The sequence below is a fragment of the Sabethes cyaneus genome, chromosome 1, assembly GCF_943734655.1.
Source record: "Sabethes cyaneus chromosome 1, idSabCyanKW18_F2, whole genome shotgun sequence".
In the NCBI taxonomy this organism is placed as follows: domain Eukaryota; kingdom Metazoa; phylum Arthropoda; class Insecta; order Diptera; family Culicidae; genus Sabethes; species Sabethes cyaneus.
In genome coordinates, this window is record NC_071353.1 from 128175091 (window position 1) to 128194000 (window position 18910).

The 18910-nt window shown below is 42.3% G+C and overlaps 1 protein-coding gene across 1 annotated transcript in view; it reads right to left on the reverse strand.

Annotated features, from left to right (window-relative positions):
• Nucleotides 1-18910, reverse strand: part of LOC128732821 (neurogenic locus Notch protein) — a 164573-nt gene that overhangs the window by 113920 nt on the left and 31743 nt on the right. Inside the window, exon 2 of the mRNA XM_053826225.1 lies at nt 6490-6568. Within this exon, the coding sequence (XP_053682200.1) occupies nt 6490-6568 (79 nt within the window). The remainder of the gene's footprint in view (nt 1-6489; nt 6569-18910) is intronic.

An 18910-nucleotide genomic window follows, 5' to 3' on the forward strand; every position in this document is an offset into this window, starting at 1 on the left:
TTACCATAAAATGGCGATAACTTTTACTGTATATGAAAATTTTTGTTCGCGAAAAAATAATTTTTTTTAATTTACATAACAACCCGTCATTTTAATGGTAGAATCTATTAAAACTATGAAAGTTTTGTTAGACTACTATAAGTTTAATGGTTCTTTTCTGACGATAAATCTTAATATTTTTACTGTATTTTGTATCCTACCGGTTTTATTCAAATTTTTTTTAGAGTGGTTTTAACCCAAAGGGTCATTCACCATTATTCCGATTGATTTTGCGTATAGCATGCATATTTTACGCTATCTAACGAATATTGCATTTCTGCTCTCAAAATTATGGTGGCCCAACCAAGAATATATAAGTGACCTGACTGGTCCGATGACAAATGTCTTACCGTATTCAAACGCGTTACAAGATGCAATTTTTCTCCGATGTTTATTATGACACAATTTCAATGGTTATGTCATCGTTTACATTGATCCGGGATCACTGAAAACTGTTGCATTTAATCATCTGTTCGATTGAACATAACTAAATACGTATGTCATTTTGTCTGCTTAATACTGATTACTGATTTAGCGTGCACGGTTTTCATATGCCATTATATGACATTCTCATAATCAGCCCGCAAGTTACCACATCTGTTTTTCTTCACCCTGTATTCCCATTAGGTTATGGGCCCAGCGATTCGGTTTCAACGCGTGTTAAATCGTTGTACGAAGTTTATTCGATTTGGTCGGAAAATACAGCGCCACCCCGCTAGTCCGACAAATTTATAGCCGGATTAGCGCATTTTGACTCGATAATCCGGCAGTCAAACTGACGTCAGTATATGGGTTTGACATGTGGTCTTGTTTACATCCATGCGTAAACAACTCCGGAAATTTTTGAAAATATTTGTCGTAAATACGCAGTAAGTTTGTTTTATACCCACAGTAATGCTCAATTCTATCAACAAAAAACTTTTAAATTCTTAGTTGAGTTGAGTCGAGTTGAATTTCAGGATGCCGAAATGCCTGCCTGTGTAACGTGTCTGCAGGGAAAGCATCATCTTCAACCCAAGAAAAGGATGCAAGCGAGCGACATCCTAGAACTGGTCTATTCGGATTTGTGCCTACAGACCAATGAAGGAGACGTTATTAGGAGAGAGTAGTTATTTTTATACCGTTTATCAATGATGTCAGCCGTAAATTAGTCGTGGATTTTCTCGGTTCCAAGAGGAAGTGCTAGTTTGCTTTAAAAACAGAACATTAAAATAAACAAGCGTTTATTTTAAGTCCGATAGAGAAGGAATCATCATCATTGCAGTACACGTTGATGATTTATTGTTGTTTTCAAATGAACAAAAGTGGGTCAACGATGCAATGTCAAGAAACAGTTGTCGATCAAATTCAGTATAAAAGATTTCTTCAGATTACTTCAGCGCCTTAACATGGTTGAGTGCAACCCTGTGTCGACACCACTCGAAATGAATCAACGATTGTCCAAAGCGGTGAGTCCGACTACGAAAGAGAAGAGGTACAGAATGTACAAGGTTCCATAAAGGGTGTCCCACATCAAATTGCATTACCGAAAAAACGTTGTAGGAAGTTACCTATTAGGTATTTTTTCTTGAAAATTTGGGTAGAAGTAGTTTAGAGTGTATTTTTAACACTGTATTTTTATCGCTGTAAGTTTTTCTAAGTTTGGAAAAAATGTTGTCACCCGAAAAGCAACTGTCGCGAACTGATTTTGCGCAAGCACCTGGAAAATCCTCAACTCTCTCATCGCGACATCGAAAAATAACTCGGAATCGTGCACTCAACGGTGAGTCGTATGATTAAACGTTACTATGAAACTCTGGGCATCGAACGGAAGGAGAAATGCGGTCAAAAGGGATGTTCTGTTAGTGATCAGGATCACAAGCGTGTCGTGAAAGCGTTTAAGCGGAATCCCAATTCTTCGGTCTTTCGTTTTGAGAGCCAAGGACCGGGAGGGACTGCATACGTACCAAGTGTGTAAGGCTACAAATCGTGACGAAGGGCAAAATACGGTGGGAAAGTCACGGACCCGAAAACTATACACTCAAATGCTGACGAAGCCTCATTGTCTCATCATGGATGATGAGCATTACGTCAAGGCGGACTTCCTGCAGCTTCCGGGGCTACTGCTTTTCACAGCCCAGCACAAATTTGATGTTCCGGAGGAAGTAAGGAAGCAGAAACTTTCAAAATTTGCCAAGAAATACATGATTTGGCAAGCGATTTGCTCATGTAGCAAACGGAGTGCGCCGTTCGTGACTACCAGGACTGTAGACGGGCAGATCTACCTCAAGGACAGTCTACAGAAGCATCTGCTTCCTCTGTTGACGCAACACGAGGGACCTACGATCTTCTGACCGGATATAGCTTTGTGCTACTATTCAAGAGATGTCGTGGAGTGGTACGAAGCCAACGGGGTCACTTTCGTACCCAAGGACATGCAGGCCCTCGACACACCGGAATTAAGGCCCATCGAAAAATACTGGGTTATTATGAAGCAGGCGCTACGGAAGCAACCCAAGGAGGTCAAATCTGAGGAAGACATGAAGGAAAAGTGGGTCACCGTGCAGAAGAAGCTGCTGCACAAGCTACATTGAAGTTGAATGAAATAAATATGCCAAAAAATTACTAATGGGTTATCCAAGGTGATGTCATATACACGGATCTGAAAGCGGTATTCGACCGAATCGATCATGTAATCCTGGTGTGTAAATTGAAACGCCTAGGAGTATCTGATGATATGACTCAATAGCTGCGAGCTTATCTGGTCAGCAGAACACATCGTGTATGATTGGATTCACAGATATCAGAACCATACGTTACATTCCTGCATCCAGCAACTTGGGTCCGCTACTGTTTGTTCTCTATATCAACGACATTGTAGCTAAGCCTGACGCGGGCCGCAAGTTAGCATATGCGAACGCTGTGAAGGTGTTTTGTGATGCTCGTTCACCTCATGATTGCACGCACCTCGCATCTTCCCTTGCAAGAACTTCTAGATAACTTCGTTGACTGGTGTAGACCAGGTGAGCGATCTTGGTATGGTTTTGGATCCAAAATTGTCATTCGATCTGTATCGATTTGCGATAGTTGCGAAATCTAATCGGTAACTGGAATTTATATCCAAGCTTTTTGGGCAGTTTACGGATCCTTACTGACTTTAATCACTGTATTGCGCACTAGTTCGATCAAACCTCGAAAACGCTTCATTGGTGTGGAGTCCTTATCAATTATTTTGGTCTCTACTGAAACTCTATTTGGTGCTCTACTGAAATGAAAATAAATTCTATTCGCTCCTCGAGCCAGTACCATTCTTATAACTAGCTCCGATAAAGCTCCGGTAAAGCAGAATTCAGCATAAAACTAGGAGGCCTAATATAACAAAAAATATAAAAATTCGAAAGTGTCATACACGCTAGAAGAGATGTGAATTGTTACAGATCAAAATATGTAATGTCAAAACCTGTAAGCTAGTCTTCAATAGCTTTTGAAGCTTCTTTCATACAACCACATCACAAGAGCGCATTGTTTTGAGAAGAATCGTCCCCAACCAACCATATTGTCTCGCATTGTCGCGGCAAAATTGAGATCATTAAAAAGTCAACATTTCTACTGCCGCACGACTCGGTCCACCCCACTGGGTTCCCAATCAACGGTCATCCCGCCGCCCGCTCCGGGAGAAACTGATCAAAATTCATAACGAACCCCGCAGCAGAACCGGTACTTGTTGGACTGATAAAATTGCACTTCCATTTCGACTCGGTTGGAACTGAATCGAAAAACTATAAAAAGCATATTTTGCGAAAAATAAGGAAGGGGCAACCGAGCGAGATGACGCGACACAGCCCTGGGACGAAACCTTTCGCGACTATATCGATAAATTATTTAAATTAGCCTGCGGCAAAAGCGCAGCAGCAGCAGCAACACCGGGTAAGAATGTACAAGGATGGACCTCTGCCGTGGTTGGTCGCATCGCTGTCGCGACACTGTCGATCTGGCGTGAGCTTCGACCAAGGATCAAGCAAACAGGCATAAAAGGGGGCAGCGCAAAAAAAAAACTCGGCTTATGAATAATTTCTGGACGTACGCGACGAAAAAAAAAGTCTTCTTTAACATACAATGGGTAGTTTTTGCTGGTTCGTCGTCTGGGGATCATTCCGTGTTCCGTGGTTCGGTTCTCTTTTTGCTTTATTAGAATCCTCTGGGATTCGGTGGAATTGCTACCGGTATTGCGAGAGCACGCGGAACATTCCGAACATATTTACGAGTCCAGCGTACCATACCTAGTTTACGCTAAAACGAATCCAGGTCATTAGAGAATAAAAATTATGCAGGAATTCATTAAAATGTCATCAAAATTAACAGTACTTTCCGTTCCTAGGTGGGACACGGAGCAAAGGACTGCAGCATTTGAACAGGTTCGGTGACATAAGGCCGACATTGGGAACCGACAATCGAGCAAACCGGTCAATCGACGTTGGCGCTACAAGGAAAATAAAGAAAAAACGAAACGTTTTTTCCGTAAGCGTGTGAACAGTGCCACCTGTGGCTAATTTTCGCGCGCAACCACACTAAAGTGGCATAATCTGCCATAGTTTCTCTGCTCTAGCAAACGTCTTCTTCTAGCGTTTGCCTCTAGAACATCTGTTTATGAAATTACACATTTCACTAGGCACAAACGAAGCCCATGGTGTTGGTTGGGTTCGGCATTTCCGTTCTACGTTTTTTGCTCCCTTTCTATTTTCGGTATATTTCCCAACTCGAAACAAAAATGTGCGTTTGGAAATTGGATGGGAAACGCGGGTATTTAAAAAAAGCTGAAGCTACCAAAAAGGGGTAATTACAAACGGACGTGGATGGTCCCTCAGCAGCACTCGAGCAGGCAGCACCGAAGGGGTGCGAGAGAAAACAAAAACATCTTCGGTATTGTTCCGGATAGCAGCAGCTCTATGGAAGCGAGTGTCCTCCACAGCAGAATGGCACTTGTCTTGTCAAAGTGGTTCTCATCCTCTTATCTCGCCCTGCGCTGGCTGGTGACAAGCATACGTTAACGGTGGAACTCGATCGCGCGGCTGGCTGTGGGAACCTTGTGGGCGTCATTTTTCCAAGAAGAACTCTGCCCGTCGTCGTCATACCGATCAAGTTCGAAAAGTAAATAAGTGGAGGAGAAAAAAATCAAGATATGGTTCCCCCTCCTTGCGGCGTTTCGGTCCTCAACTCGCCTGATCGACTGATTAATAATTCGGCAAGCGCAGCCCGTTCGTTGGAGAATATTTTATAAATTATTACAAACCGTTTGACATTTCGAAGTTTTCGGTTTGGTTTTATTTCTGTAGGCACTTGGCTACGTCGGCCGTTCCGACGCGTTGGGCAAATGCGCGAGTGATTGAAGGCGATTGTCTCCGCCGACCCCGACGGCGGCGGGGATTCCCGCTGTGCTGTGCGTGCTGTACGGTGCTGTGCTTCTCTTTCGTCGTTCGGATGGTTTCGACTACTTGGACTGTCAGAGGACGTGTAGAGATAGAATCGGAACTGCGCTGCGTCCGATTGGTGGTCGTCCCCGTGAGTCGCCACCGTTTTTTTTTTTCGAGTGTGACGTGACTCTACGAACAATTTCATCGATAACATTTGAACCACAAGCACGAACTCTATGATACTTAACAAAAAGTTTCAGGACAATAATAGCTGTGATGTGCTTCCAAAATTATCTAAATCGGTTGACTCGTTTCGGAGAAACTGAAGCTGATGGTTCCTTGTTAGCGAAGATCTAGCTAGACATCAGCAGCTTATGTTACATAAACTCGCAGACTTCGTAGAACCAACGTTCGCTCATGAAATCAATCTGCGCAGTTATGTGTTATGCTAATACTTCCGTGGCACGAGTCAGCGATCAAGAGCAACTGGTGGCGGGAAACCGGGCACAACCGCTCCGTGGAAGCAATAGTAAATGCTAGCTATATCTTTCATTTGCAAACACATGGGGAGCAGCAGCAGGCAAGAAGACAGCCGAGATCATCCAATCATAATCAGTTAATGTCGCGGCGGCGTGCATGGACGCCCGCTCGACAGACGGTGCAGGGCGCTTCACAGCCCAACTCACGGACTGACTGTGGCCCGCCGAACACATACGAAAAATGTCGTGACTGAAAATTATTTTAATTGAAACCGCAGAGCATGCAGTATTTTTTTTTGCTATATTTTAATAGTTATAATAACGAACGGTGTTTCGCTGACTGTCGCGCTACCGGGGGGATGACAGTTCGACTTTATTGTTTTTATTACTATTGCGCTGCCGACTTTTGTCATCAATAAAATCAATTTTCGTTGGGAACCTCGACGTCGCCGTTAATCGAAGGGTTATGACAAAAGCGAAAGTAACCCCGGGATTCGTGGCGACATCGAAATTCATTTTCTGCTGGTCGCCTCCGCTCAATTATTATTAAAGATCAGTATCAGCAGCAAACGGGCACTTACTTGCAGTAGGATCCTCCGATCGGTTTGCTCACGCACGTTCCACCATGTTTACACGGCGAAGGTGAACACGACAGAAAACCTGCAAAGAAAAGACAGAAACAATCATTTTAGAGATTTGATCAAAATTGAAATGTCTTTCGATTGATACCCTAATGGGCATCGGCCAAACGGACCACCGAAACAGCGAAACTAGATCTTAGTCAATGCAAGCCCCGCTACTCACGCTACCAATGAATGTGTTTGACCACGGCTAGAAAACCATACAAATGTTTTATTCAATATTTAAATGCATCACCTGGATTTTGCTGGCCCCGTTTTGCTGGAGCCGTTTACTGCTTGATTTGGCTAATCTTTGCCAATTATTTTGCTCCCGCGATCCGACGTGTGTGTGCTCCGGGGGTAGACAATTCGTACCTTAACAAAGTGCTCTCGTTTGCGCTTCGCGGTTCCAACCGGGGAACCGGTTTCGCGAAAGCACCAAACATGGCCATCTACCTCCAACGACAACTCGTCGCCCCGTTTGGCACGTCCATTTGCCGCGTCGAGAGAGACATTGTGCTGCAGTTGTTTCGGTTATCAAATAAAGGTAATTATAATAAAATGCCCTGCCCGTATGGCGATGGGGCGATGGTGAATAGGAGAATAGCAAATGCTTGCTGCTGCAGGGACCCAGTAGCGATAGCAGCTAGCTAAGACGAAGACAGAGGCGCTGGGGCTCTGTAGACAACTTCCTTATCGGGAAGCATGAATCAACGGCCGATGAAGGAACTGTCGACGGCGGAGAACGCGAGAATGGAGGATCGGGTTGCAAAACTACTGTCCAATGGTGTAACTTTGCAGTTGAATTTGTGTCTAAATATTGACTGAACAGTCTTAAATCGACACGGCCGCTGGCGGCAAGGAGTGCAGCCGGCTCGGTTCAATCGTTTACTGAATTAAGATGTCGTTGACATTTGAACTATCCCGATTTTACTTCGACAGCCAGACCGACAGGCAGCCAGCCCAGCGCGCGCGCGGGGCGGACGCCCAGTTAATTTAGAAGTGATATATTTCAAGTTTTCAAGTGAAAAATAATCCGGAAAATGTTATGAGCGACTTCCTGATTCAATTAAAGGGCATCGTAGAGAAAAATGTGAAACGATTGAGAGCGCAGCAGTGGCATCGGTAGTAACAGAACAGCGCCCGTTGATTGGGTGCTGTCGTCGTAATCGTCGCACTGCGAGAGCGTGAATAGTGTATCAATGAATGCGTCAACAGGTCACAACAACTAAACGATCAGCGGGCAGAACCTGGCCCAATTTGTAATAGTTGCTTACTGAAGGGCGCACAGTGGTCTGAGCAAGTTGACAAAACTGTCTGGGGTGCGCAAAGTGTATCTAACATTCGATTTAAATTCAATTCTAAACTCTACAAACTTCAGAATTCCGAATAGTGACTCGGACTGACGTTGAGCATTCTACACAAGCAACAATTTGGGTTTTATCACACTCTTATGATGGTTTTTATTACCAAAATTGGTCATAAAAACCACTATAAGAGTCCAATAAAACTCACATTGTTACTTGGGTATTACATTTATAATAAGCTTTGTTAGAAATAACAACTGGAGCTACATTATGTAGGTATTATTTTTTGGTTAGAATTATATGATCGGAATATCATTGAAATACAACATTGAAATAATACAAGATAGAATGAAAAAAGTAACGAGGTCATATTGGCACCTTGCGGTACTACAGATTTGTTTGAGAATGCAGAGGAAAACAGTGAGCTGTACGCGTAATGTTTGTCCGCATATAAAATTTTATGATGCACCCCAAGTCTGGAGAGCGTCCGTAAAAGTTTCCTCGATGATTTAAACGATCAAACGCTGCCTTAAAATCGATGCACGAGTTGCATGTCGACGTGAAAGCCGGAAGATTAGTGTAAATGGATCGTCCTAGCATGACTCATTTTATTTGATTGAAGGAAACAGAGGATTCCATATGACCATAAACTATGGTGCTTAGACGATCTAAAATTTTCAGAAACGGAACAAGTACACAAGTTTTGGATAAAATTAAAGCATTTTTAAAACTATGATACTGTTTTTTTCCACTGAATTGCTGTAGATTTATACATTTTACATAGGAATTATAGTTTCAAATGGCTAAAAATACCAAGGAAAACCAAAAAAACTAATATAAAAGAAATGTAACAGAACAGTTAAAAAGTACATAGACCAGATTAAGAAAGAAAACTGTCATGAAAATGCAAGAAATTGCTAATGAAAATAAAATACAGCAACAAAAAAAGATGCTCAGAGAGCTCAAAAAACACTTAAAAGGCGAAAGGCAGTTTTCCATTCATATAAGCTAAAGCTTCGGTGCTGAATTTCGCATTCCGGGGTTGACTTTCTGTTTCTCATTCGACTGACTTTGCAGCCAGCTGTTAAAGTACGGGATAGTTGCGCGGGGCTAGTGCTACGATTCTATTGACTCTTTAGCCTTTTTACAGTCGAGATTCGAATATAGGACGACGACTGGTTTGCGCAGTACACTAGTGTCGTACCTCGAGGCCAACTGGGAGGCTGTATAAGCCGATAACGCTTTAAAAAAGTAGTAAAAAAGACTGGCTTGTATAAACAAAATTAGCAAATTAACCACAAAGTTTATAAAGATAAGAAGCGCAAATGAAAAGATTCGAACGGCTTAAAAATTAAAAAACCGGCCAAGGCAAACAGTTTCGTTATCGAAACTTTACCTTCTGTTTTTATACGACAGACTTCGTAGCCAGCTGCTAGAGTGCAGGACAATTGCTGGGCCAGTTGCTGCAATCCTATTGACACTAACAGCCTCTTCCAATCTCGACTCGAACATACGACGACTGGCTTATTAGGCCAGCGTCATACCTCGAAACCAACTGGGAGGCAATGACTATTAACATGACAAAAAAAAAACGAATAGAAGGTAAAATCAGTTTGAAAACAACAGAGAAGTAAAAATAGGTCATAATACTGCCTAATGGTGCAAACAGAAAAAGCTTTGGATGAGCAAGTAAGCTTAAACGAATCCTTAAATGAGTCCTCGCCAGGGACGGCTATAATATGGGATAGCGCTGGCAGCGAGGAATAAGTGGGTAAAGTAGATCAAGCTTTGAAGGAAAGGTAAACCCCAATACACACAAGCACGCATAAATTTAATAAGCATATCGTTCACTCAATAGCGATTATAGCAAAAAGAAATGCAGTGCAGGTCATACAGCAAACACCCGGGCGATATTACAATAGATCAACTATACTGGTCGCAGTAATGAGTCCACATATGTAAGAAAAAAGCTTAAACGACACCAATAGTTGATAAAATTATAGAAATCTAAAAAACATAGTTAAAACTGAAAAATTTATAGAGAACTGTTGACAAACCTGAATTAGTGGAAAGGAAAAATAAACAGAAAATAGGTAAAAACGACATGAAATATCGGGAAGCAACTGAAAAAGTGTCCAAATATTTTTCCCCTTTCTGAAAAAGATAAAACAGATTATAGCTCTGTCTAGCGAGAGCACAATTTAATCATTGAAGTAAAAAATAATAAAAAGAAATGGAAATAGAAATGTACTTTAGCAAGGCAAGAAGACGACTTGGAATGCTAAAAAACTCTTCTTCTGACGTTTCAACAAAGGTAAAATCAAAATAATGTAAAAAGACTAGGAACTGGTAAAATGCCAAAAAGGAGGTTTAAAAGGAAATTACCCCGATGAAAATCCAACAAAAAATGCTTTCGGATAGAAGTATTCGAAAATAGTACTAAAACGTTGAAAGCAAGATATTTAAATCATCTTGAAAACCTGGGAACTATGTACGGCAATTAATAGTAAACACAATTTTAAAAGATGTGTTAAATGAAGATTCTTTCGGCTTTGCAGTCATAAAGTGTAGGTAGCAGAAAAACGGTGTTCCGTCTCATCTGCTGACGTTTTATTGTTTTTGAAGGCATGAGAATGGACCGTTTCTTTGTCAGGTGGCACGTCGTTTAACACCTTGACAGTCACTTTTATCAACATATGAACAATGCAATACAAAGTAGAACACCAGGCGGCCAGGCTCGTCCAGCACTTCTAAAGACTTTTACGGTTCTATGATTTTATGACTTCAAAGCCGAAAGAAACTACATTGAGAGAACTCGAGTCGATAAAATGCTTACTATAAAAAATTGTATTTCAGAAACAAAATGTGATACATTTCTGAACGTTGATATGTTAAGTAAAAAATTCTGAGCTCGCTAGAAAAGGTGTTACAAAAAGTGTTTTTATGTTTTTGCAATTAAAATAAAAGGATAAAATTCAATTCGGTATTCACCCTGGGAAGCTAAATTAAGATACCTTTTATTTAATACCAAAGTATTAAATTGAATACCTCCGACATTTCGACTATAGTTTTGCAGAATTCATCAAGAATTTAGTATTGTCTGTTCTTCATCAATTGTCTTTGCTATGTTAAACTTGTCTAGTTATACTTGTTGTGATTTAATGAGACGGACAGCCGGTAAAAAGGAAAAAGAGGCTAAAGGGTGTCCCACATTAAATTGCACCACCGAAGAAACGCTGTAGAAAATTACCTAATTGACTGATCCTTTTCAAACTTTCAGACAATAAAATATAACCATCAGTAAGCTTTTGGCATATTTATTTCATTCAACTTCAATACCATAACCGTAAACTCGTACCTTATGCTTAACTCAATTCAAAAAGTTTTGTACAACATCTGACTGCAGCTGTACACTGCTGTCAGTACGGAATCTCACTTTTTCTTCATGTCTTTCTCAGATTTGACATCCTTGGGATGCTTCTGTAACGCCTGCTTCATAATAGCCCAGTATTTTTCGATGGGTTTTAGTTCCGGAGCGTTGGGGGGTCCATGTCCTTGGGTACGAGAATAACCTCGTTCGCTTCGTACCACTTTGAATAGTGGTACGAAGCTAGAACCGGCCAGAAGATCGTAAGGCTCTCGTATTGCTTCTACAGAGAAAGCAGACGCTTCTGTAGACACTCTTTGAGATAGATCTGTCCGTTTACAGTCCCGGTAGTCACGAACGGAGAATTCCGTCTGCCACATGAGCAGATCGCTTGCCAAATCATGTATTTCTTGGCAAATTTTGAAATTTCTGCATCCTTACTTCCCCCGCAATATCAATCTTGTGCTGGGCGGTAAAGTACAGTAGCTCTGGAAGCTGCCGAAAGTCCGCCTTGACTTGACGCAAGTCTCATCATCCATTCTAGGCGTTTGCGCGAAATAAATTCACGATATTGCTTTTTGGGTGACGCCATTTTTTCCAATTTTCGAAAAACTGACCGCGATAAAAATACAGTGTAAACAATACAGTCTAAACTACTTCTAGCCAAATTTTCAAATGAAAATACCCAATGGGTAATTTTCTACGGTGTTTCTTCCGTGGTGCAAATTGATGTGGGACACCCTTTATATAGTTTACAAAATCTAGTAAAGTATAACCAAAATCAGAATCTTAACTAAACTTTCACAGTATTCAAATGACATAAAACAAATGAGCTATCTGGCTGCAGTTTTTTGGATTTTCAAATCACTGTTCGGGCTACTGCAACCAACTCAACTAGTTTCTAACCTACTAGGCTCGTATGGAGCTAGCCTCCCCTTCTTATGGGAGGGGGCTTCAGTTTACAATGTTCCAGTGTGAAAAGCAGAGCTTTTTCAACCAGCGCCCCTCACTCCACATACACACATACACAACATGAAATTAAAATCTCATTTGCATTTTATTAAAAAGTCGTGTACTCTCATCTTCGTCGTTCGTGTTTTCACCGCATTTGGTCGATAGGAACGGCGGGCAGCAAGCTCTTCTAAACTGGATTAGTTGACTCTGTCCCAGCCAACCAACCTACCAACCAACCGGAGGAGAGCTGGTAGTAGGTTCGACTTGCAGGTAAAAGTCAAAGCTCGCGTTTTTGTTTTCTTTTTTTTTCTTTCATCATTATATTGCCCGCGTTGAATCGGTAACCTGAGCACAGTGTATTAATTAAATACAAATAAAATGTAATTTAATTTACTTTCTCAGCTGACTAGCAGCAACAGCAGCAGTAGGGTGAATAGATTGCTGAAGTGGTGATGCTGCATGGGAATTAGCGCGCGCAACCAACCGATGAGAGTCACAGCACAGCAGTGCTGCAGTGGTGGCAGCGCTGGCAAGCGAGGAGCACAGTCAGGCTCGTTGAACCGAGATTTCGTGCAATTATGGTAATTAATTGAGTGCACCAGAAACAATCAAAATGGCGAAAACTTCTATCCTTCCTTGCAGCAGGCGAATAAACTGGCAGTATTATGATCGATGGCAAGTCAAGTGACAGCATTATCGTAACCATCACAAGCACGTGTATTACTGCTGAAGACGCTCTGTTCAAGAGCTGACAGTTCGCAACCGACATCCTCATTTGTGGCGAATAATTGAAAGCACTCGACAGAGTGCTGCTCCAGCCTCGAGGCGGGCGTGCAATGATTTCGCACATATTCAATCCCGCCAACTGGCCGCCCGCACGATGCCGAGGGGTTCTATTCAGAGCAGAGCTCGCGTGCTTGATTGTTCGCTTATTATACTGCTAGCCTCTGATGTACAGCGACACTCGGCGGGACGCCCAGCTCTATCCCGATGCACATTCCGATATGTTTTGATTGAAGTCAGCCATAAATATTCGACTTGTGTCGAATACATTCGTCGTACAACCGCGGACAGAATGGACTCTACACGGCACTGGCTTCGGTTTTGTTACGTAGTCTGGATGAATCGCGCGAGAAGTTGCTGGCGAAGCAGAATTGAAAAGGCGTCTTTCTCCCGCGCACCGCCCGTTCGCACACACGGATGTCTGAGCGTCAGGATTATTGTTATTAATTTATGAGACGGCTCGACCGATTCTCCACAGGAACACACAACATATGCAGAACACGCCGATCGTTTGACAAGAGCTTGGCCGGCGATTTGGGAGACAGGAATGTCGCTGTTTTTTCTTCTTTCTTCGAGATGACGCAAGCGGGATGATAATCCAGTGGCGTTTTGTGACTTCAGTTCTAAGACACTTGTCAAAACTTTTTGACCCCGAACAGGAAAAGCCAATATGAAACGGTCAGCACCTTCTTCTGCTTCCCTGCGGATGTGGTCAGTAATTGTTCCCACGAAAACAGACACCGCAATCTCGCAAGGCTTCTCTCGTCGTTCTGTTGTTTTGCACAGTTTCCAGCGACCGGTTTCGAGGTTCCCCAGTACAGTACACAACATTGTCAACGGTGTGCTTCCGAAAATAGCGACGACGGCGACGGGGAACCCAAGCCGTCGCGTGGGTGTCCTCTGATAACAAAACATAACGGACAGTGCACGCTTTCTTATCAGTGCGGCTTTCCGAACTTGTCGCAACACGATCGTGTTTCGTTCCCATCGCGGATTCGCAATCCCTCCCGGCCGGCTGAATTTTTTTTTGCGGTTTGACAGATCGCTTTTTTCTGTTAATAGTTCACACACTTGCTGTTGCAATTTACGTTACGACCGGCTGAAGCTGTGCCTTGGTTGGAGGAGGAGAAGGAGGAGGTCGAGGAGGTAGAAAGCACGGCAGGAAGCCTGAACGCTATGGAAGTTACGGTTTGGTGGCCAGCGGGCACGGAGCGGGAAAACTGGTGTGAAAATGTTCGCAAGCAAACATAATTATCATTCCCTGCGAGCAGGCGAGTGAGGCGCGCAGTAATTAGTGATTAGCGCTCGGGCAGTTTGGTTGGACTGGAATTAGACTAACCGTGTGAATCTTTTCCGAAACTCTTCCGAGACGTTGGTGAATAATTTCTAATCTATCATCGATATTATACAGACAACGAGCGGATATTCCGAACGGTCCAGATGTTATTGTTTACATCTAAGTGATATCATCTTCCTAACTAAATTAGTTGCACATGTGGCAACGACTGTCTCGAACGGCATTTGTCATTTCTTTTCTTCGTAACTCCATATTATTTAGAAAAAAAAACAAAGAAAAAAAATTTAATAAAGTTCCCATCGTATCGTTTTTAACTTCATTCACAACCTGCGTTTTTGCTTTAATGTACCATATCATGTCGCATCACAGAAGCAACGAACCAATAAATACACTCGCACTGCCATTAAACGGCCCGAGTATATACCCCGGTGGTTGTTATTAAAACTTACATCCGACGACCGAGGGGTAGCCCACTCCTGCCAAGGCCCGGTGCGGGCGGGGTTCCGTGGACGGAATGAAGATGAAAAGGCAGGGAAAATAAGCAGAAACAAAACCGAAGAAAAAAATTGAAATGGAAAAAACAGCAGCAGCAGCAACAGCAGTGGCTTCTGCCGCTTCGTCGAACCGCGTGTGCTCGTGTTGGCGGGCGAGACGATGGCGGGAAAGAAAACAAACTCGTGGGAAAATGTCTCGCCACTTGTAGAGCTGTAGTTGTCGATGTTACAGTACATATACGGCACACAGCCGCCACTGACTGTGTGATGCTGCTGCAGAAGCCGACCGCCCAGTTCAGCATTGCTCTCTTCTATGGCATCAATCTGGAGGAAATTAACATTTTTCCTCAGCTGCTTTCCATACGTTCAGCTCGGTATCTGGAGCAAAACTGCTCCTCTTCGCAGCCAGCAGCGCAGCGCAGCGAAAGTGTTGATGAACTGTCAACATAATCGGTCTACCGAATGCCTACTGCAGGTCGGGATAAACATTTGCAGTTGATTAGTGGAGTTTATCCAGGCATCTTACTACTAGTATAGGCATGTCGTTAATTTGTCACAAGTTGATGGCAGTTGTTGGCGGGCTATCAGCAACTGACAGCCCTCCAGTTGGCGGGATGGCATCTTAGACAACAATTTCTGTTTGTTCAAACGTTCTTGTTATCATCTTTGCCCGGGCTATGTACGGGTAATAGTTGTACTCATATAATTTACAAAGTTGTACAGAAAACTGTTTTGATTTAGTAATAATTCGCGCATCGATTTCTGTTCCCATGCGTTAAAAAGCCCAAATTCGTTGACCGTTTCTGTTAGTGTAAATACTAAATATATTGCAAGGCGCTGGGAAAATCACTTGCAACCAAAGCAACCTAAGAAGAAAAAAAAAGTCAGATGAAGAGCGATGGCGATTATTACATCAGGTGAAACACCCCCCTGACCGAAATGAAATCTTGCTGTAACTTCTTCGCGTGTTCTCCACCATAAAAAAGCGCATGCTATGATTATAAAATAAAACTCCGACTGGTTTCCATCGTTACCCTAAAATGATTCGCTTGTTTTGAGATAAAACCGTCAAATAGCTACGAAAATTCGCAAATACCTGCTAATTCAACACGGGTAGCAGCACGGTGTTTAATTACTGATGGTTAATTTGATCTACCTCTAATAATTGTACTTTGTCGGAGTTAATTAGATTGCGCCGCTGGCGCTTTGGACTAGGCGAATCGTTGACTTAATCAACTTTCGCTTCCACTGATCCGCGGGGGCACGCCAGCGTGAGCTCGAACAATAGGGGCGCTGTGAATTCCGCGCTATGAACTTATGTAAAATATTCCGTTTTTTTTGGTTGTCGTAGAACCGTTGCGAAACTCTTCTTCTATGGCAGGGGCACATCATTACGAGTGTCGCTTTTTTGATTTTACAGCTCTCAATTCTAGTTTTGCTAGTCGTTAGCACTTGCAATGACACCAATAAAAAACAACGAATGCCCGGCGACGAATTAGACTGGGCCACATGTTGAACCCATGTGTGTAACCCCTCGGTCGTTTCCTTGAGTGGGCCCACAACCGAGCTTGATCATAGCGTGCTGTGCGCTCGTACATATATATATAGGAGAATCTGAACCAATTCAAATGATAGCAAGCAATTGTCGCCGACACTGCTAAGCTTACTCAGCGACTTAGAGGACATTAGAGGGAGGGGAAAATACAGTTATTTAGCTGGGATTGTAACATGCTTGACATTTTAGTCGACGCGTTTACGGCTAATGGTGGCGGCTTTTTCGTTTTGATGCTTTGTGTATCGATAACGAATGGCACTCGTTGCTGTCTCTCTCTCTTTCTATCTTTCGCTTCCACAGTATAGTGTCAACCGGTTGCAGTGGCGAAGCCGTAGCGACGTACAGGGGACGAGAAGATTTCCAGAAGCCATCACCGGGCAAGGCTTTCGTTACTAATCCGAACCCCGCGCATACAGCAGAATATAACTCAATTGGAAAATTACTATAAACAATCTGGAACTATCAATGCGCTGCCCGCTGCGCTTGCCGATCGACGACAGACTGGGTCGTCGTCTAGGGCAGCATGTGAAAAATGTCAAACGCGTTGACACTATACTGCGCCTGTCGATAGTTGTCGTTTTTTACTCTCGCCATTCATTCATTCATTCATTAAAATCGATGGAATAATTGTGTGTAATAATAGCCACCACTGATGGAGACATTGTAATGTAATTGTTGTTTGTAATCAAGTTGGGAATGTAATTTCCAATCTTTTCAGTCTTAGTTATGGCGTGCTCTGTTGATGTGTCAATTGACATAAAATAACGATAACTATAACTATAGAGACTACATTTAATACAGTTTAATGTATCCGGAAAACAGCTCAATTAAAGTGCACACAGGGTGTATGAAACATTTTCAGTTAAATGATGACTAAGTGGACATACCCAGTAATACCCAATCTTGCATTGGAGTATAATGCATTTTGACAAATTGCACCCGTGATTGAAATATTTCATTCGAGCCGTACTGGTTAACTAACTGGTTAAAGTGTCTAACCATTACAGGATTCTTTGCTCTGCAAGTAAGTCACTCGCGAATACGCCCTTTGTGATAAACTTCTCCAATGTCGTAAGAATCTCTTTCGGAGTAGCGCGTAAGTCGCTTTAAAAAGACTTGGTTTATTGGAGGACTACCGCTACTCCCAAACAGTGAAACAGTCCCATTTTCTATGGAGTTTGCTATATAAATGGGACTGATCTGCGAATAGCGGCAGAGAAGGCTATTTTGGTTAATTGTAAGTAGATGGAACAAGAAACAGCAAGGACTATTTAGGTTTAATAGCCTACGAAAATTGGTTTAAGAATTCAATAAAATAATAACTGTTTCTTGAGCGGTGAAGCTCTGATGAAACATCGTAGATAGGAACGTTTCAGGGCTACTAAATAACTTCTTGATCATGTAAACCTCCGTCAACTGTGAAAGAATTACTCCAGTTATCTCTTCCAGAACTCACTCTAGGTTTGAAGCTAACGCAGACCTGGATAATACATAAATGCACTGCGAGGGACCATTCTACAGAAAAGAGTATAGCATTGGTTCTAGATGTAAAACAAAGCATACTGTCCAAAAGCAAATTACAATTTGTAGCATTTCTTGGTTCTAGGCAGTTGGATTCTATTGTCAGGAAATTAAACGCCAGCCAAAGCATCGTTAAAAGGATTAGTCTACGAGAAGGAATTCAATCTTTTCGGGCCAATAAGTAAGCAAACAGGACACTAGAGCAGAATCTGGTGGCCAAAAGACGTACCCGGAAGTACAATGAGGTTCATACGACGTACGAAGGATACAACCTAATGGACGACGAAACATACGTGAAGATGGATTATGTACCGTCTTCCGGGCAAAAGTTCTATATAGCCACTTGTTGAGGTGATGTTCCCAGCAAGTTCAAATTCATTTTTGCCGATAAATTCGCAAGAAGTATACGCAGCTGTGGACAAAAAACCCAGATTTTCGTGAGAAACAAGACTATAGATGCCAGATCGAACAAACAGGAGTACCTGGAAAAATATATTCTTCTGTATATTGAAGCTCATAGTGGGCCTTTAAAACTTTGCCTTGATTTGGTAAGTTGACACTACAACGGAGATTGAGAATTATTGGGCAATTGTCAAACATAAGTAGAAGTAGAGGTAATAGAATGGGAATAATGATTCGGAATGTAACAGAGATGAAGAAATGGTGGAGAAAAATGGTTACCCAGGTTGGCCTACAGAGTGTTCAAACTTTGATGAGTGGTATTCGAAGAAAAGTTCGAGGTTACATCAAAACCAAAGCGGAAAAGTTTTTTTCGGTTATTTTTCCTTTAACGTGCAATAAATGTCCTTTATTTTGAACACTCAACAGTTTTATTTCATGCCATAGATTTGTTTTTTTTGCGTCCAGATATAAAGCATAAAATTGCCCAGTATTAATCAACAAGCAAATAAATACAACAGAAGTTATATTTGCATTAAGCGTGAGTGTGCAGTACACGTAGTTCCTCCAGAGTTATCTGAGGCTCAACCTCCGAACTCATAGGAACAACCCTCTGCAGCGAAGAATTATGGAACAATAGTCCAAGAAATTTAGGAAGTTACCTACAGCTGTAAGAGCACTAACTGAAGAATCAAATTTGATCAT